This window comes from Colias philodice, chromosome 27 (genome assembly GCF_061535455.1).
Source record: "Colias philodice isolate Cphi_HAF_F1 chromosome 27, ilColPhil1 Martin Lab GWU primary, whole genome shotgun sequence".
NCBI classification, from domain to species: Eukaryota; Metazoa; Arthropoda; class Insecta; order Lepidoptera; family Pieridae; genus Colias; species Colias philodice.
Genome location: NC_143112.1, coordinates 4,800,806 through 4,822,315, shown reverse-complemented (window position 1 = coordinate 4,822,315; position 21,510 = coordinate 4,800,806). Strand labels below are relative to the sequence as shown.

General features: G+C 33.0%; 1 protein-coding gene across 1 annotated transcript; it reads left to right on the top strand.

The window, feature by feature from the left end:
• Positions 1-527: 527 nt before the first annotated feature.
• Positions 528-19,673, top strand: LOC149476616 (lysosome-associated membrane glycoprotein 5). The gene is made up of 6 exons (XM_089711671.1): positions 528-765; positions 11,072-11,178; positions 12,777-12,908; positions 14,339-14,455; positions 14,936-15,138; positions 15,554-19,673. The coding sequence occupies exons 1-6, from the start codon at positions 687-689 to the stop codon at positions 15,798-15,800; spliced, it is 885 nt and encodes a 294-aa protein (XP_089567797.1). The 5' UTR covers positions 528-686; the 3' UTR covers positions 15,801-19,673.
• Positions 19,674-21,510: the final 1,837 nt, after the last annotated feature.

The following is a 21,510-nucleotide window of genomic DNA, read 5'->3' as shown; positions in this document are numbered from 1 at the left end:
AATACTTGGGAAATTTGTATATTCACTTATGAATGAGGAAAACCCCCCAGATAGATTTAATTTGAATGTATTAATTATTATTTTAAATAAAAAATATATATTTAAAGTTACTTGTTGTCTTCAGGTTTGAATAAGTAAGAAGATATGACGACAAATTTTATTACCTAAGTACCTACCTAAAAAGAGAGGTTGATTTGCACAATAACTGCTTATATTAAGAAAAAATAATGAAACAACAAAAATCTTCAATTTCTATCAACTTAGACCGAATTTTGCAAGAAAAATAAGTTATGAATGACCATTTTATATAATAAGCAATCTTAACATCGCGATAACCGATCTAAAAATAAATAATTGAATGAGCGCGGGTTTCATTCATAAAAAATGGTCGCCATTTTGTGTTAATACAAGATTAAACATGTCCGTCACGGTCGCCGTAAACAAAATAGGCCAAGGATGGGCTTTGCGCAGGCGCGAACTGATTGATTTTCCCCTGACGTCACAAAATGTCCGCCATACCACTGCAAACCTTAGTATAAAACGTTAAAATACAAGATTTCTGGCATACTTTCGCCCAAATGGATATCAGATGTACTAAGCTTTGTCAGTTAAAGTAACGGTTTTATTTTTAAACATTCAAATTGTTAAATGATTTACGTTTTTTTACGACGGTAGTATAGGTCACAATGATTCGCAGATCGCTCATAAGTTTAGTATCGGCTGCGGATTCCGCTATGTGCTCCCTGACGAAGTTTCTGTGTTTCTGTGAGTATTTGCCATTTCTATTTTATTTATAATCTTTGACTAACTTCTAATTCCCACAGAGAATTAAAATAATCGAGGATATTTCAAGCTTTTTTTCATTTTTCACAAAATCTTTATCACTGAATTTTTTGTTGCAAAGATATAATAATTTAGGGGATATTTGAAAAATACTAGAAAATGTAAGGTGCATATTTAATAAAGAACAATATACATTTATTTTGATTATCAAAATTGAAGCTAGGTTATCATAACAGTGGAACAAAAGATTTTTGGTGTAGGTCCGTAAGACCCTCAACATCATTCAAAATTAAAAAATATATTTGTTCATACCCACGTATTAATTTACTTGATAGATTACATATTTTTTATTATAATTGCTGACTATGTACTTTTCTAATTTGTAACAAATTTTTATAAAAATAAACGCAATCGTTTTATCGAAATCGTTAATAAAAAAAACGTGAAATTGTTCATGGCAGCCCCATTGCAATAGTTAATTTATTTGGAACATTTTTATCGCAAATTTATATGAGTTTCCTGTAGTAAGTAAGTACTTAAAAAATATACACGATCTCTGTTTTTAAGGGCATCGCAGTTATGTTTAAATTGCATTGTTTCCAATTAATGTGCCTGTTACTAAGTTTTTATTTTATAAATGGCAATAATTAAGTAATTGTGAATCACAATGCGGAAAAGAGGACCTAACCTAGATTGTCCGTCTCTTCCTTCCAAGAATCGATTTAAATCTAGACAGCCAAGTTTTAATACATTGTTCCTAGGTAATACAATTTACAGTTAGGCCTTTATTTTCCCTTTGGATAACATAGTAGAAGATATTTTAGAGAAAACGGGATATTTTTTAGTATTTTAAGATAAAAAAAGATTGCTTTCAATGTGATCTCTTAGAATTTTTGTTGGATAAAACTGAAGGAATAAATAAAATACATTATTGTATATACATTATTGCATTGCAGGAGAGCCCGTGGGAGCCATGACCACTTTTCGATAGGCAAGCAATTATACGCATATTTGTTTATAAAAAATATTTAATAAAAAATACGTCTCATCTGGTTATCAGATCGGTGAAGGACGATCTCCCACGGGCTCTTAGACCATATCTGTAAATAGGTGTGTGTATTGAATATTCTTTTAATCTGTATAGAAAGAAAAAAACATTGTATTAGGTATTTACGTAACGTTAAACTTAAATGTAGGGCATTTTCTTATTTCAAACATAATTTTCTTTTAAGTAGGTTAAGATTGTCTAAATATTTTAACAAAACTGTGACTTTCTAAGGAAACACGTACGACTAGGAACCTTCTCTAATTAATGAAAGTCGGTTATAAATACTTATTAGATAGCCTAGATTTTATGACCAAAGCTATTTATTTATTCTACTAAAAATTTATTCAAATTCGTAACTATATTCGTAACTAGCGGTCCGCCCCGGCTTCGCCCGTGGTACATGTTTACGTTTTCTCTACATAAGAACCATCCTCGTACTTCAAGGAACATAATAAAAAAAGAATTATCGAAATCGGTTCAGCCGTTCTCGAGTTATGCGCTTACCAACACATTTTGCGATTCATTTTTATATATAAGATATATTTCTGTATAATAATACAGAAATATATTTATTTCACGAAAATTCTTGGCATCGACATCGACTTAAAGACAAGGAAAAATAACCTTTATTAGTCAGTAGGGTAGATGAATATTCGACTACCCTACTTATACAATAACTGAAAACAAATATTTTCTTTGGAAATAGATATGTATTTTTCCGATCCCGGCTTGATTGTTGATTTTAATATCTAGTGAAGTGTTTGGACAAACCGAGAGAGGAGAGAATAAATATTTTGTAAGTAAATACAACTTATATTGCTTAGATATTATTCAGACCTTTAGGTTAGTAAAATATAAAAGTGAATTCATGAAATAATTTTAATTCATTTATTTTAAGGTATCATCAAAGGTATTTAATAGAGTCATTAAAATAAAAATAAGTCTTATATGATAAACAAGAACGTAGATATTACTACATACTATACCTATCTGTATCTATGTGTTATGAAGTTAAATGAAACCTTTTTTGTAAAATAACTTTACCATGAGGAAATTCCTACTATGAAAGGTATGCACGTAATATTATAATGTGAGTATTAAGGTGTATTATGTTATTTTCAAAACCATTACCACATAATATAAGTATAGTAATACTAGCCATTTCTTTAGATTGGAAAGTGCTATAGCGTCGATAAAGTTATATGAAAATGAGGGTAGTTAAATTGATTTCTCTATCTACGCCTACGATTTTGATCGCGTGGCGTGGGTGTAAAGGTACGTCAGAGGTTGCATAAATAGCTATCTGTAATTACGACTAATAAAACAATTACCTATTTGTAGGCTGAAATAGATACCGTGAATACTTGAATAGTATGACCGTGATTTGTTAATTGTGGAGATAGTTTAAGACTGTCTATTCAAAAATATTTGAAGATCAAAAATGTTGAGGTTGGGTTTTAATTTGAGTGATGATCTGGTGAGCTTTCTATAACCGGTTTCTGTTTCCTTGATTCTTCTGAACTTGGATTCTTTTAAGCTATATTTTTGGCACGCAATTTTTAATTCCTACAGCATCTATTATAGAAATGAATCATATGAATGTCTCCTTGTAATATATTTGTGTATGGATTACACCCAAATAGTTTTAATACTTATCAGAATGTTTTGGGAATGTCAATTATGCAAATAATAAAGCAATTACGTCATCATTAGAATAATTAATGTAGGTCCCACAACAGGGACCGAGTTGGCACTTGGCTCCCACGACATTCATGTATGTATTTGTTAATTATTGTATGTTGTAATTAGTACACATAATTAGGTTTCAGGTTTGATTAGCGTACCTAAAATGGTTAATCACACGCGATTTTTAATAGTCATATAAAAACAATAAATTATACTATTTAAACCAAACAATATTTAAGCAATAATTTATACCTATAGTTGATATTTTGGTAGATATGACTGTCGCTAGTCGTTACGTTAAGCTCATGTCCATAGAGGTATAAAAAATATATTATTTAATTATTATAATACTAGCGGTCCGCCCCGGCTTCGCCCGTGGTACATATTTCGCAATAAAAAGTAGCCTATGTCCTTTCTCGGGTATCAAAATATATCCATACCAAATTTCATGTAAATTGGTTCAGTAGTTTAGGCGTGATTGAGTAACAGACAGACAGACAGAGTTACTTTCGCATTTATAATATTAGTATGGATTGTAAATTGTAATACATACATCACAATCAGTGAACAAAATAAACTTGGCTTTTAACACAAGGGAAAAGAAGATAAGGAAAGTCGAGGTTTATGTCTTAAGGGTGATAGATATGAAATATAAAATTAACTGTAGAAAGATTAATCTATTCTGAGCCATTGTTCAATATTAATGAACCTTCCAGAAAATGGAGCTCGATTGATTTCCATAACTCGAAATAGGAAAGGTCTAGTTAATTTTAGTCTGACATTTTAATTAGTTGCTCATGGTTAGTGTGAACTGATTTCGTGTGAAATAATGTTATTCTTGTCATTTAACATTCTTAATAGATTGAATTTATTCAATTGTTTTAATATTACACAGAAGTTGTTCAGAAATAGGGGATTGGTGTTTGTAAAGTAGACATTGATTATGCGAGGGTGGTACAGGGATCTCTGCTGGGCCTGGTTTTGTTTAATACGTATAACGGTAATGGCTTTATATTTAAAAAAAATTGCATAGTTGTTATTGACCTTGAATAGCAAGTGGTGATACATAATAGTAAAGAGAGTAGGTAATTTGTATGCAACATTCATTTCAGTGGAATAAATTATTATGCTCGTCAATTAGTTGAAAACATATTCAACTAAATACAACTTAACCATACTCTGTTATGTAATGTCTGTTTTACTAGATTAGTATTTTCGTACCGCATGTAATATAGTAAATTACATTTGGCTTCTATTCCGTTGAGAGCTTTTATTTGATTATTCAGAGTACAACATTCCTGTGTGGTATATTACATAACTAGCTTTCCGCTCGCGGCTTCGCCCGCTTTGTCTAAAACATAATAAATTATATACTAAAACCTTCCTCTTGAATCTATTAAAAAAACCGCATCAAAATCCGTTGCTTAGTTTTAAAGATTTAAGCATACATAGGGACATAGGGACAGAGAAAGCGACTTTGTTTTATACTATGTAGTGATGATAATAATGAGTATTTTGGTTAGTTATGCTTTTCAGTAAACGCAGAATACGTTTCCTTGTAAATAATTTAAAACATAACGTAGTGTAGGATGTCAATCTAAAAACAATGAAACAGACACGTAATCGGATTCTTAGGACGGAAAACACTTCCTAAAAATATATTACAACTTCGTTTTAATTTTTGTTTACATGTATTTTTTTTTGTTCTTAATAGAAACTCTTGGTTAAAAGTTTTTAAAATGTCAGGCTTGTTAACAGTTTCTGCTACGCTAACGTCATTCGGTCTTTATTGTTATACATCAAAAGCTTTAATTATATCTTTAGTACTAATATTATTAGATTAAAAGAAGCTGATCAATACCAAAAGTTTCAGGCTCGAGTCGAAACGTGACTGACTTAGAAATTTTTGCTTTTAGGATAGCCTGAAATTGTTAATTCTGTTAGAAACCAACAGTGAACGTAATTGTCTTTGAACACGAAATAGTTTTGAGCTTCTTTGTTGTTAGTAAAGCAGTATTATGCTATCTGTAGTAAAGCTATGTTTATGATTGTTTACGCTTCACTCGTCCCTAAAGATAGGGAACGTCTCAAACTTTTTATCCTATTTTAAGATACGGTAAGGAAACAAATATCTAGATTAAAATTGTGCTTATACAGCTGAACAGTTTGTTTAATTGAAATTGCAAATATCAGGAACTACGGATTAAACAATATCCGTGTTAGATCGCCCATTTATCAAAGAAGGCTATAGGTAAATCAAGGTAAATCCAATAGGAGCGGAGCAGTGAGCGTATAAATAGTATAAAATAATTTCGTGGTTCGCTAACATTATGTTACCTGTGGTTCACACATGACATTTTGACAAAAGGTTAGGCACCTAATGTCATTTGTCTTGTCGGGCCATAAGAAAAATGGCGGTATGACACTCTGACGTAATGTATTTCAACTTTTTCATTTTCCATTATGAAAAATTAGGTTTTCCACGCCTTGGATATCTGTTATACCTTTTCTTTTTATAATTTTACGACATATACCTTCCAAAGAAACTAGGTTGTAAAAAGCTCAAATCACATGGAAAGCTCAATTTCACAAAAAGCTCAAATCAAATGGAAAGCTCATGTAACAAAAAGCTCAAATCACATGGAAAGCTCAATTTCACAAAAAGCTGAAATCACACGGAAAGCTCAATTTCACAAAAAGCTCAAATCACATGGAAAGCTCAATTTAACAAAAAGCTCATATTACATGGAAAGCTCAAATCACATGGAAAGCTCAATTTACCAAAAAGCTCAAATCACATGGAAAGCTCAATGTAACAAAAAGCTCAAATCACATGGAAAGCTCAATTTCACAAAAAGCTCAAATCACATGGAAAGCTCAATTTCACAAAAAGCTCATATAACATGGAAAGCTCAAATCACATGGAAAGCTCAATGTAACAAAAAGCTCAAATCACATGAAAAGCTCAATGTAACAAAAAGCTCAAATCACATGGAAAGCTCAATTTCACAAAAAGCTGAAATCACACGGAAAGCTCAATTTCACAAAAAGCTCAAATCACATGGAAAGCTCAATTTCACAAAAAGCTCAAATCACATGGAAAGCTCAATTCACCAAAAAGCTCAAATCACATGGAAAGCTATTGAGCTTTTACATTGGTAACAAAAAGCTCAAATCACATGGAAAGCTCAATTTCATAAAAAGCTCAAATCACATGGAAAGCTCAATTTCACAAAAAGCTCAAATCACATGGAAAGCTCAATTTACCAAAAAGCTCAAATCACATGGAAAGCTCAATTTCACAAAAAGCTCAAATCATATGGAAAGGTCAATGTAACAAAAAGCTCAAATCACATGGAAAGCTCAATGTAACAAAAAGCTCAAATCACATGGAAAGCTCAATTTCACAAAAAGCTCAAATCACATGGAAAGCTCAATTTCACAAAAAGCTCAAATCACATGGAAAGCTCAAATCACATGGAAAGCTCAAATCACATGGAAAGCTCAATTTACCAAAAAGCTCAAATCACATGGAAAGCTCAATTTCACAAAAAGCTCAAATCAAATGGAAAGCTCAATGTAACAAAAAGCTCAATGTAACAAAAAGCTCAAATCACATGAAAAGCTCAATGTAACAAAACGCTCAAATCACATGAAAAGCTCAATGTAACAAAAAGCTCAAAACACATGGAAAGCTCAATTTAACAAAAAGCTCAAATCACATGGAAAGCTCAATTTACCAAAAAGTTGAAATCACACGGAAAGCTCAATTTCACAAAAAGCTCATATAACATGGAAAGCTCAAATCACATGGAAAGCTCAATTTCACAAAAAGCTCAAATCACATGGAAAGCTCAATTTCACAAAAAGCTCAAATCACATGGAAAGCTCAATTTCACAAAAAGCTCAAATCAAATGGAAAGCTCAATGTAACAAAAAGCTCAAATCACATGAAAAGCTCAATGTAACAAAAAGCTCAAATCACATGAAAAGCTCAATGTAACAAAACGCTCAAATCACATGAAAAGCTCAATGTAACAAAAAGCTCAAATCACATGGAAAGCTCAATTTAACAAAAAGCTCAAATCACATGGAAAGCTCAATTTACCAAAAAGCTGAAATCACACGGAAAGCTCAATTTCACAAAAAGCTCATATAACATGGAAAGCTCAAATCACATGGAAAGCTCAATGTAACAAAAAGCTCAAATCACATGAAAAGCTCAATGTAAGTAGATCATTTATGTGTTTTTATACACATAAATGATCTACTTCAATCAAACATCTTCGGGTATGCAGATGATTGCACCATCGTAGAGAGGTACCTATCTAATGCTCGTTCTACAGGAGACATGATCCGAATGGAAAGGGAGGCCATGATTCAGCGGGTGAATCTGACACTACAAAATGTATCTCAATGGGGAGAAGCGAATTTAGTCAGATTTAATGCTGCAAAAACCCAGGCTTGTCTTTTTTCAGCCAAAAAGAGTCCTCTCACCTTGACTCCCAGTTTCCAAGGAGTGGCGATAGAATTAGCGGACCACTTGGAGATGCTAGGCGTTTCTTTATCGCCAAATCTCAACTTCGGGCGGTTCATAGTGTCCAAAGCACAACTTGCAGCCAAAAAACTTGGCAGACTATCTAAGGTGCGGCAGTATTTCACATCACAACAGCTTAAAATCTAAAATCAGCTTAAATCTTTACCAAGCGCAAGTTAGATCTTGTGGAATACTGCTGCCACCTGTGGGCAGGCACTGCCAAATGCCACCTTGATGTTTTGGAAGCGATGGAAAGACGTGCCAAAAGAATAATTATAGGCGACGATAACTTAGCTGAAAACCGCCTTCAGAGTCTTACTCATCGCCGAAGAGTTGCCAGTCTTTCGGTGTTCTATCGCTTACACTTCGGCGAATGCGCCACTGAATTGCACAGCATCATCCCTGCTTCCCCTTTTTTTCAATGGACATCCAGGCGCACTGCAGGCTACCATACTTACTTGGTGGAAATGCCGACTGCTCGCACTTCTCGCTTTGCGTCGTCATTCTTAGTGCGAACCGCCAAGGAGTGGAACTCCCTGCCAGCGTCTGTCTTTACAGAGAACTACAATATGGGTTCCTTCAAGAGGCGAATAAATAGGCATTTTCTAGGTAGACATGATTTACCACCATAGACCGCGTCACCGCTTTCCATCAGGTGGGACTGCGCCCTGCGGTCAAATGTCTACCTATCCTAATGTAAAAAAAAAGTAACAAAAAGCTCAAATAACATGGAAAGCTCAATTTCAAAAAAGCTCAAATCACATGGAAAGCTCAATTTCACAAAAAGCTCAAATCACATGGAAAGCTCAATTTCACATAAAAGCTCAAATCACATGGAAAGCTCAATGTAACAAAAAGCTCAAATCACATGGAAAGCTCAATTTAACAAAAAGCTCAAATCACATGGAAAGCTCACAAATCACATGGAAAGCTCAATTTAACAAAAAGCTCAAATCACATGGAAAGCTCAATGTAACAAAAAGCTCAAATCACATGGAAAGCTCAATGTAACAAAAAGCTCAAATCACATGGAAAGCTCAATTTAACAAAAAGCTCAAATCACATGAAAAGCTCAATGTAACAAAAAGCTCAAATCACATGGAAAGCTCAATGTAACAAAAAGCTCAAATCACATGGAAAGCTCAATGTAACAAAAAGCTCAAATCACATGGAAAGCTCAATGTAACAAAAAGCTCAAATCACATGGAAAGCTCAATTTAACAAAAAGCTCAAATCACATGGAAAGCTCAATGTAACAAAAAGCTCAAATCACATGGAAAGCTCAATGTAACAAAAAGCTCAAATCACATGGAAAGCTCAATTTCACAAAAAGCTAATAACAATTATTAGTTCTTATTGTTATTGCTTTAAACTTTAAAGTTCACAATAAAAGGTAACTTTCTAGCGTTGATTAAAAGAATTTAAATCATGTACCAGGCATCTGCGGACGCGGTTCTACCGAATACCCGCGGCCCCGTCAATAAAGCGGTACGGCGGAACACAGTGGAGTTTAGTCGGTAGGACCCTGCACTCAGCAGGGTGAGTCCGACATAACCCAGGGCTCTTCCCCCGAGTGCCCTGGGTATGCCTAAATGCATTCTCCACTATAAAAAAAAAAAAATGTACCAGGCAACCAGAAGAAATCAGGAGGTGTAAATGAAACAAAGTGAAAAGTCACTATGAAGCTATTAGTGAAATATATGAAAAGTACCAACCACAGACACTAATAACGCGCCATGTTACACACATAGACAACAATCGCCAGAATAAATTGCCAATATCTCGAGTTTATGAATGAACGATTTTAATAGTTCGCGCCACTGCGTCTATTGGCCCAGTTTTGTTCTATTTTTGATTTAGAATTGAACCGTTATTGGTTTTCTTTTTTTAGATTTCGAATGTTGTGATTGAATTTGAAGTTTTTATTTTTTTTAATTAAATGTCCAAGCCTTTTAAATATAACAACAAATGAATAGAAGATTTTGTTTTTATGAATTTGAGGGTAGATAGATATGATAATAATTATGATCGTAATCAGAAAGAGTTTTACGATGACCAATTGATAAGTTCGACTGATTCTTTATTACATAATTATTATGTTTATTGTATTACAATAAATTTAATTGAAACATTACTACTACATACCTAGTTTAAAACAAAGTTGCTGTCGCTATCTGTCCGCCCCATTGTTATTGTAGTTGTGTATAGAATTTGTTGGTTTAATTTCAATATATAGAATAATGTACAAATTCACTATAAGAGGAATTCTCATCCACTTATCGTCGTATTTCAAAGTAGACTTAGAGTAGTTCTAAATCCTTTATTAGTCCTTTCGTGTTTCAATTAGAATGTCCTACATATCACAACCGTCTGTCTAGATTAATCTCAGTGGGCTATAATTTTCCATTTACATGCTACGTAGTGATGTGCCATTTGTTATCGATAAATATTAATTTTGCTACTATTGTACTTGTCACAGCGACTCATATTATAAGTAAAATTCATTGTTCGATGATTTTTTCTTTTACTTTATTTTAAATTTGCTAGACAATAAGGCGATATGTGTATGTTAGGAAATGTATAGCTGAGTCGTTTTTCCTATGCTAAACAAAAAAATTAAATGATAATCTCCTATTTACATAATGTTAAGTCATTTTGTGTTCAAATAAAAGTATGTGTTAAACTTCACAAAACGGAAACAAATTTAAACACAGTTGTGGTATAACTACCTACTTTTGTATAATATGACAAATAATATCCGAGAACAAGAATATAGGTATATCAACATAATTTACAATATTAAAACTATCGATAAAATACGTACCATCTCTATCTAATCGCGACTCAACTCATGAATGCTTGTACTAGCTATGCACTCTATCAAAACACACAAGGAAAATGTGCTCCAGAAATTTTGAAAGAGCATCCAACGATTGTTTTAATTCTCTGTCTATTGACTGTTAATTCTTAGTTTTATATTACGTGAATGTGGTAATCTATGTGGTATCTTTTGGCAGTGATGGTGGTATGTTCAGTGCATAGCTTGCAACTCGACAATATTGCTTCGACCAGGCGGCCACGGATAACTAAGTATAGCAAGACGACGCTGTCGCCGGGGTCAACGGTAATTATATGGATATAATAATTAATAAGGGAAAGCAAAAATAGTACCTACGAATTAAGAACTGTAAGGTTTTTGGAGCGTTGGTTGAAGACTGTTAGTGATTGGAAATTCTCCTTGGAAATATTATTGGAAATTCCGACCATAAAACTTGGCTTGGCACAGAGCTGAATCAATCGAACTATTACTAATAACCCTGTCTATTTTAATAGCAATTCTTCTTTAAATTAATCAAAGTCAGAATAATCTAAATATACTGTTATAGGTAGAAAATACAATAGATAAGATATAGACCGGGAGATACTGACACAAAATTTCGAGTCATTTGTAACAAGGATGGCGGTTCTACAGGGGTCTTAGTACGCAATGACAAAAAGAAAAATGATGGTGTGAACGCTGGTACCGGTGGCTTAGTCGCGTGGGCGTTTGTCGAACTCGTCGGAAAAATAGCGAAAGTCAAACGATTTGTAACACAAAAATTTTAGAATTTACCGATAGCCCATAAAAAAGTAGTAGGCGGTAGTGTCATGCCATACTTTTCCGGTGTGACTTACAGCCCGCCATACCGACGCGAATGTGTTGATTTAAATAAAACAATCATTCAACCATTTGTACCAGGCTAACTTTTGCACAGGTAACTATCGTCGTGCAGCCATTTACGAAAATCGCCATGCCATACTTTTCGGACGATTCCAAATGGTCGCCATACCGCCGAAAATCTGCAAAAAATTTTTATTTCGCCAAACTTTTTGTACCAGTATTGCATTTGGATTTTTGGAGAGTATTTGATAAAATGTGACCATTATTATATTTGCCATACTTCTAGTAGGGGGAAAAAGTGCTGTCATACTTGAAAACTTAATTTATTATTAATTTATATAAGTGAAGATTTCCAACACATAGATCTTTGAAATTTTGTATTTATATTTGTTGATCCTCAAACTTACAGGAAAAATAAGTGCCATACTGTTACAAATCGTTTGACTTTCGCTATTTTCCGACGAGTTCGACTAACGCCCACGCGACTAATCCGCCGGTACCAGCGTTCACGCCATCGTTTTTCTTTTTGTCATTGCGTACTAAGACCCCTGTAGAACCGCCATCCTGTTACAAATGACTCGAAATTTTGTGTCAGTATCTCCCGGTCTAATAGTGACTACAATACAATAGAATTGACAGTTGGAACTGATCTGCTGCACTAAGGTCTATTATTGTAGATGCTCTGCTTCCCGTGTTTTGATTTAAATATTGTTAGATGTTATAGCAAATATAAGAATTAAACTGTACCTGTCTGTCTATTTTAGATCTCTTGACGTGATTCTAAATAGACGGTGGAAAATTTTATGAATGTTCGTCAATAATAATTTGACGCTTGCCAGTAAATTTCAACACGCAATTTTGCCAGCAACATTCTTACAGGTCAACAAGGACTCAACTTTTTTTGGGAATTTTTTTACCATGAATGCGTAGATAAGAATATTTTAAGCAATATCTGAAGCTGATACAATTTAGATATCTTCTATGCAGAAAACCTTTATTATGAAATTAGGTTTATTTATCCAGATACCTCGCGGTGAAGCTAGTAACTTTATAATTTCCAGGAGCCAGCTACCGAACGCAGCTTGTTGACGGCCACATATCGTCTCCAAGGGAGTGGGGGGGAGACATGTATCCTGCTGGTTGTGGACGCATTACTGGATATATCTTATATGACCAAACTTAATGAACGGGCTGTGAGTATTGATTTGTTATAAGTTGAAGATATAGGGCAGGTAGTCAAATTTATGAGTATCATCATCAGCCTATATAATATACTAGCGGTCCGCCCCGGTTTCGCCCGTGGTACCTACATGTTTAAACTATCCTATCTCTCAAGTTGGATCGAACTGCACATGTTGTGCGAATTTTATTATAATCGGTTAAGTGGTTTAGGAGTCCATTGAGGACAAACATTGTGACACGAGATCTATGATTATGTTCACACTGTTGGGAGTTTGAACACGGGTTTCCTATGAGGGAGGGGGTTTATGAGGGGATTTGAAAATTCTTCATTCCAATTTGCTTTGAATCTTCTTATATATAAAAATGAATCGCAAAATGTGTTGGTAAGCGCATAACTCGAGAACGGCTGAACCGATTTCGATAATTCTTTTTTTATTATATTCCTTGAAGTACGAGGATGGTTCTTATGTAGAGAAAACGTAAATATTATGTACCACGGGCGAAGCCGGGGCGGACCGCTAGTATAATATATAAATCTCGTGTCACAATGTTTGTCCTCAATGTCCAAATCCTCCAAAATTCGCACACCATGTGCAGTTCGATCCAACTTGAGAGATAGGATAGTTTAAACATGTAGGTACCATGGGCGAAGCCGGGGCGGACCGCTAGTCATAATATATTATGTTCCGACTGTTGGGAGTTAGGACACGGGTTTCCTATGAGGGAGGGGGTTTATGAGGAATTGATTTGAAAATGCTTCATTCCAATTTGCTTTGAATCTGATACATAAAAATTGCAAAATCTTTACGTATCTTTATTTAGTTTCCATTGTTTATAATGCAGGTATGATTCAATTTGGATTAGGATAGCTTTTTGACGTCATGAAAGTTAAAAACTATGGTAATTAAGTAGACCAGGCAATCAAGGACACAACATGTAGTATTATTAGGTATAATATCTACCTACAGACGTCATAATAATAGTTCTTATTCTATACAAAGGGCAAGGGCAGGGCTTTAATGAAAGCGTTGAAAGTAATTTTGTCATAAGTAGAGCACTTACTACCTACATATAGTCACCTTAATCGTTACAAAATTAGTCTAGTAATTTTCACTGAAAGAGTAACACTGAAAGGACTGACAAAGGCTTTGTGAAATGCCTTTTAATGTGTTGATAAGTCGTTTTGGATAGTTTTGGTAATCGCCATATAATATTTTGATATAGGGATTGATAAATTGATAAATTCAAGAGGCATTGCTCAATCTAACCTTTCTCATAATGCTGTGTTCCATACTATACAGTAACATGCACGATTTTTATGGCAACGCAAGAATATGGTTGCGTCATCTTAGGTGGTTATCACCACTCATAAACACTACTAACACTAATGGGGTCTTTCCGGCCGAAGACTATCTTTGATAAAATGTAAATAATTTCGAAGGACGCGAACACATTCGTGCCGAACAACGCGAATGTCGCTGGATCGTGTAAAGAAGCGGACATCGAGACCTTGGTGCTATCTTTCAAGGAGTTTGCATTGGAGTGGACTTTTGCTAAGGTATGGGGTAATTAATCTGTTGTTAGTTACAAAGGTCACATATATTTAAATGATTTTTCTTTGATATGTTCTTTGATTATTCTATGTATTGAGTTATTGAAAAAACAAATAACATTAAAATTTTGATAAACAGCATAAAACGAAAAATATCTCAAAACTCAATAGTTTCTTTCTGGAAAAGCAAATGGGCATTTCTTCTTTTCATTGAAGTCCAATGGCAATATAGAGCCTTATCTTTAATACCAAAAATTTCAATACTATTCATTCTTATTGGCCGGACTGATGTTAGTCGATGCGTACAACATAAATTGTCTACTATACCACAAAAGAACGAAGAATAAGTTAAGGACGTATCGATGCATAAAACATAAAATATCGACTGGACCACAGTAATAAGATTTACCTACATGAACAAGACACTAGTGCGAACATCAGTTCAATCAATTAATTATCTATACCTTTACTATTTGACTCCTACAGACCCCAGGCGGCGAACGTTGGTACGTCGACAGCATCCGACTAACATACAACTCGAGTGCCCGAATACTGGAACACGCAGCGAAGCAGGGTCGGCGAGTTAGTCTCACAACTGGACCCAGGGCACTATTGTTTCCCACTCCGGTTGGCAAGTCGTTCGATTGTCCTGATGAATCTATCGTGGAATTGCTAGAAGAAGATGCTAGGTAAGTTTTTTGTGGATTTTGATGCGTATAGTGGAATATTATTGGATCATTCAATTAATTCAACCAGTTCTACTAACTATCAAAACATTTTTCTTCGTCGTAGACATTTCTCTGAACAACAATTTTCTACAAAATTCTTACTTGGATAGTAGAATACAACAAAAAACATCTGTAAACTAGAGAATTTAAAAAAATAACAGGTGATTTTATCCTTGATTGTTAATTGACTATTACCAATTCTTTAGGAATTGGTAATAGTCCATTGCTGGCTAGAAGATTATAATATACACCTATATGTAATAATTCTGTATAGGCATAAATACAGAATTATTTACTTTGTGGTCCCTAAGCACGCTTTTTCCAGCTCCACTATATTTAAAGTGACCTAAAATTAATTTAAATCGAATCCTTTCAGTAACCCCACCACAGCGCACCGTGCAAAACTGTACCTCCGTCAAATGCGTCTCCAACCGTTCATGTTCAAACGCGACGGTCTATTCGGCCCGCCATGGAAGTGCTCTGACGCTAACAGAACTCGTTCGGAAACCGCGCCAGTCGCTGTCGGTTCAGCACTGGCTATAGCAACCGCGGGAACGCTAGTAGGCTACGCGATTTGGCGGTATTTGAAAGTCAAAAAGGTCCAATATGACACGATGGAATGAAGGGGTTGAATGCGTTCTGAGTTTTTTTTTTCGAATTTCGTTGTTTGTGGCCTGTTTTTTTTAAGTTGAATTCGAATTTCAATTTTTTGGGGCATTTGTGGTGACCTAAAATAATTGTGGTTGATTATTTTATTTATGTTTTACTGTTCGTCATCAATTTTTTTAAATTTCGATTTCTTATCGTTCGTCATTTTTTTTTAAATTTAGATTTTTTATTAAGATCTGAGTAATTATAATAATGATTACTCTATTTCATAATTTATTTTGTTTTATGAAAACGATTTTGAATCTCAATTATTAAATATTCTCGATAATTTATTGGTTTTTATTTATCGTATAATCGTTTTAAAATCAGAACGCATTCATAAAAAATTGATCTCAAAAATGTATGCCAATTACTCAATACATCCAAAATGCGATATTTTATCATGTATTTTGCCGCATGTGCAATGCGTAGTGTAAAGTTTGTACCAAAGTAGATCGTACGTGACTTTGGAACAGACTATACGTCTAGTGATGTATGTAAGAATATATCGACTATCGATAAATAGCGTTTGCGTCAAGTAATTAGAATTGTTATAGAAATTCGGAAATGTTATACGCGAATATTACACGTGTATTTATTAATGAAGCGAAATATAAATGCGAAAAATTTCGTAGTCGAACTCTTATGTAAGGGAATATTTTATCAGAGATATATAAAATAGTTGTTTAAAAACGTTGTTGATGGTTGATAATAATGTAAAAATGTATTTAATCCTCTCATATTCCCGCAAAACTATAGGATAGATTATTTCCGTTCACGGCATATTAATAGAATTAACAAAAAATATAATCGCACAATTTTGACCCTTTTAAAGTAGATATTGCGTTTGGAACGTTTTTTGTTAAATCTATTGGAATGTTTCGTGTAATGACGATTAAAATAATGGACTTAGGTTAAGAGAAGTATTATTTGATTGAAATAATTGTTTCATGAGTAAGTCAAGGCGATTTGTTGGAGATAGTATCTATTGAATCTCATCCAATGAATCTATGCAGTGATTTTATTATAGATAAGTTGAAATTTTATTGGTTCTATACAATATGTGCGGTATAAAAACGAATACGGAAATTCATTACGTATATGCATTTAGAGAGAGTTTGGTTTTTGTGGCTTTTCCTCGATGTCAGTGATTATTGAATTTAAATAGGTTAATTTTTATCTTTACTTAAAATATATTAAGCACTACGTAAATACTCAATCGCTTTGACTTTTTTCATGTAATCGTCAATATAGCGTTTCCCCTGTTACTAATTAACACAGTATAAAATATTAACATATCACACGATAATAAATATACACAATATAATTTATCAACATACGTTTGTAGTTATAATTATGGGATATATGTAATTAAATGATAATTTATTTTATAAATTGTTTGCGGTGTAGTGAACACTGATGATATTACGTGTACAAGCAATAAATACTTTTTTATTCGACGCCGTCGTTGCGACAAAGTGGCTGATATCGATGTTGTATTGTGCGCAAAACTTGGCTCCACTAGTGTAGGTTATAATATTATCAATTACGGTATAGTATTATAGGCCGCGCCAATAAATGAGCGAAATGAATGGCATTTTTGGATTCGATTATTTATTGGCGCGTCGTGTAATTGTTTAAATTACTGGTACTTGGTTATTGGTATGGGATATCGGCGTTAGGAATATGTTGTGATATTTTCCTCGCTCTTAGGCTGTAATTCCATGTTTGATTAATAACAATAATAATTATTAATATTCTATTAGACAATACATTCGTTACAGTTGGTAAGTACAAACAACAAAAAAAGATAATGGAAATTTTCGATGTCCTGTACCAATAATCAAAAGTGCGAATATTTTTGTAGTGTTAACATATTGTATATTTATACTAAGTTACAGTATTCATAAGGATTTTATGGTAATTTACTATTGACTGCTTTTTCACGTTAGTTGTGACTTGTGTGTTTTTGATAAATTCGATGTATTACTGAGTTAATATATTAATATGTAAGTTTTTTCATTAAAACTACCCCCACTTGTTTTAACTATTTGTCTTTATAATATGTATCAAGTATTCATTTCTTTATGATGATAAAAGGCAAAAGGAATATACTTTAACTAAAATCATTTCTCTAGAACTGTGGGTTGCATTAATTAATTTATTAAGCAAATTAAGCCTAATATTATGTGATTCTAATTTATCTACCTCTATTTACTTCCACGGTTTCTGTAAATATTTTTCTATTTCCTTTAGAAATTCATATTTAGTTTAACGAGTAAGTGAAAACACTAGTATCCAAGTTTTGCTAGTTAAGGTTGCTGTGTGTAAGCTTATTGTTTATTGTGTATGCTTATTAATAAATACCTTATACTCATCAATTACTCTAACATATCGTTTTCGTGTAATCAAATAAGTTGTATGTTACTATTTTGGATCGTTGTTCGATCGGTATTGTTTGAGGTTAGCGTAAGTTAGTCTGTAATTCTCCACGTTAATGCTTTCTGCTGTATAAAGTGGCTTTAGTTTCGCGTATTCTTCTGCTTTTATCATGTATTTTTGAATTTTATACAAGATGCTCGTCTAACGTAATTTTATTCAATGTATTTCTAATCACGTGCCACTTTTTTGTATTCTTGCACTATCGTTTCGATTTACGATCTGTGTAATTTAACGCTGGTGTCTGTTACTGGATTAATCTCAAGATTATAAGGAATGTAGTGATTTGTGAAGAGGAAGGAGACCATTTTTATAGTTTTATTTTCATTTTGTTCAATAGTTTATGCTTAGGTTCAGTAATTTATGTACGTTTATAGACTTAGTTCCATTCATAAATAGTAATTCTAATTTTTGTACACAACAATGTCAGTGATTTTAATTCTGTCTAAGATTTTGAATACTACCTTACTTACTAACCTATCTACTTATTTAAATCCTCTCAATTGTATTTATTATAAACACTTGCAATTGCACGAGAGATATTTTGTCTAGTAACGGAACACCGGTAAAATTTTTATAATATAAAATTCTGTCTTAAGCTAAAAACTTTCTGAAAAATTTTCGAGTAGATAAGATGTCTATTTTCCTAATATTTTGTATTGGATTCCCGTAGCTGTTCCCTCGTGAGTTTATTAGCGTTATACATATCGGTGCATTTATATTAAAAATAAATATTATACTAAAATATTATATGCCATACGATTTGTCTTCCAATAACATTGATCTTATAACAATAGCGTTAAAGTATTGTAGCTTATTATATTAATTTTATATGTCACAATTATGAGCTGAGGTAAATCCGGTACGAAGGACCATGTATTATAATTCCAAAATATGCCACTAAAGGATTTTTCAAATAAAACAAATAGAGGGTGTACCAATTGTATATTCACACTAACAAGAATGATATACATTATGACGGTTTTACAAAAACATTTTCTGCCCTTTTGAAAGATTGCACAAAATTTAACCAAAATAACATAAAATTGTTTTGATATGAATGATCTCGTTTGTGTGTATCCTAACATGGTTACAACAAATTATATTATGTGACTCGATTAAAAAAATATTGTAATGTGTATGTAAAGATTTACTTCAGTTCATAATTGAAGCATATATTTATATTATTATAGTGAAAAAGTGGTGATGTTATAATGCAATGGCTTTTAAAGGTAACAGAAATTTCGTGATTTCCAAAAAACACCAATTTTATGACGAGTTATATTCTACACAGCAATATAACTGGAATATAACATTTACCACTGAATAAATATAAGTGACATATCTCAAAAATTATCGTAATTTAGTGCGTTAATTTATGAAATTATCTTTATGAATAAATGACGTCGAAATTATTTGTTGTTATTTGATACCTGCTAGTTTTCCTTTATTTTAATAAAATCCTATTGAGATGCTAAATAACTTATATAAAACCATGGAATAACTAAACTTTCTAAGATAAATCAGACATTTTCAGTAGCAAAGCTAATTACTACCCTGCATTCAATATAATATTTATAACTGCGGAATCAAAAACAAATAGATCTATCACAGAAAACAAAAAGATACTATCACAGAAATTTACATTTTATCGATCTCCAAAATTATATAAGCACATCACTAAACTCTATTGATTTGAACGCCATCTAGTGAACGTGCGCCAAACTAATTGGAATTATACTCTTCATTCCACTGTATTCAAATCAGAGTCGAATTTTAAAGTATAGAGACATCTACAACAGTAGTTTTCACTTTGGGATTGATAAGAGCTAGCGCGCAAGAGCAACTTTTATCTCCGCAACTATTTTGTCTCTCCCATCAACTCTATGGGGAGTTGCGTCGCTACGTGCGCGCACTTTCTTACTAGCCCATAGAGTAGATGGGAGAGACAAAATAGTTGCGGAGACAAAAGTTGCTCTAATACAAAACAAAATTAATCTCTAACACCAAAGATAATATTATACACACCCAAACTATTAGGTACTAACACATCTTATTATTGGAAAGGGTCACTTCACACTTGTTATATTGTAACCCTCACAATTTAATCCATAATTAGCCCTCAGGGGAGCCAATAAACTTACACGTTTTTGGGATAAATAATTTATAATCTTACAGATGATGAATTTCGATTATGAGATAGATAAAAAATATCAATACACTACTACTAGGAAAACATACATATAAACATATCATACACTACTACTATTTAGCATCTCAATATGTACTTTCCGTTCATTTAATTAAATAATACATACTTACACGTCATATTGTACATTTAATTGCGGTTTCATTCCTCTTATTAAAATTTAATGTCACCAAGAACATGCAGACAATGTGGATATTTATTTTTACCCGACTACGGCAAAGCAAAAGGAGGGTTAGGATTTTGACAGGCTATGTATGTATGTATGTTCACCTGTTCTCTCGTAACTTCTAAACTACTTATCAGAATTCGACAAATGACATAATATGATTACTTTATTATTGATTATTATTGACCCCTCAAAACTCATTTAACACTTTCTTATTATTACTAATTAGCAGCAAAGTAAAAAAAGTATTAGTTTACTGGCAATCAATAGCGTCTTCTTTCAAACTTATTGTAGAAATAACGTTTTATATTTTAGATATAAACAAAGAACATAATTATCTAGTCTATACTCTATGACCCTTATTAAAACAACACAATTAATTGTAATTTTCCGTGTAATTTGCGATTCCCGCCATACGTTGTAACAAGCGTGTAAGGGTGTTTTTGCAGCTAATATATTTAATTGTAGGGGTTGTTTGGATAAACTGAGATTTATAAGAGGGGGTTGATTTCGTTCGGTTCTTAATTGAATTGTTTTTGAAGTTTTTGTTGGAATTTTCTTGATATTCCTGTATTTAAGTATTATGTGTGTATGTGTATTGAATTTGCAAGAACGTGGTAAAATTATATATTTATTTTTTATAAAAATAAGTTTTGTACCCTTTAAATATCGAAAGATATCGTAAAAAGTGTAACTACATACCTTGTATTTAAATTATTTTAAATTAGGTAAAAACTAAAAAGTGCAAGCTTTGCCACTAATTTTAGCGTCACCTAATTAACCCCGAAGCAATAACAGATAGTTTTTCACGGGGTGACTGATTTATTGCCACAAAAAATAACCCCGCGATGAGACATACAAATGTTTGACA